General features: G+C 53.1%; 1 protein-coding gene across 1 annotated transcript in view; it reads left to right on the top strand.

Annotated features, from left to right (window-relative positions):
• Window positions 1-86: 86 nt before the first annotated feature.
• Window positions 87-288, top strand: part of FAM228B (family with sequence similarity 228, member B) — a gene marked incomplete at its 5' end in the record, with an annotated part of 1,527 nt that continues 1,325 nt past the window's right edge. The window contains one exon of the mRNA XM_008947401.1: window positions 87-164. Within this exon, the coding sequence (XP_008945649.1) occupies window positions 87-164 (78 nt within the window). The remainder of the gene's footprint in view (window positions 165-288) is intronic.

Genomic DNA, 288 nt, shown 5'->3' with positions numbered 1-288 from the left:
TATGATTCTATGATTCTATGATTCTCCCTTGCTTGTTCACCAGCTGTGGCTTCTGAGACCTGACCTGCTCCCTGCTTCTCCCACAGGGCTACGTGGCTTTGGAAGCTTATGACCCATCAGAGTACGATCCATTCTTCCTCAAGAGGCGTCCAGAGTGCTGGAAGGTGAGCTGGGGATTTGTGCCATGAGGTTCAGGGGCACCCTTTGACCAGAAGGTGTGCTGGGGATTTGTGCCATGAGGTTCAGGGGCACCCTTTGACCAGCAGAAATGAAGGGTTAGCGAGGAGG

This window comes from Merops nubicus, unplaced genomic scaffold (genome assembly GCF_000691845.1).
Source record: "Merops nubicus isolate BGI_N331 unplaced genomic scaffold, ASM69184v1 scaffold30149, whole genome shotgun sequence".
Taxonomy (NCBI): Eukaryota; Metazoa; Chordata; class Aves; order Coraciiformes; family Meropidae; genus Merops; species Merops nubicus.
Note: the sequence above shows the minus strand (reverse complement) of the source record. Positions and strands in the feature narration are given on the sequence as shown.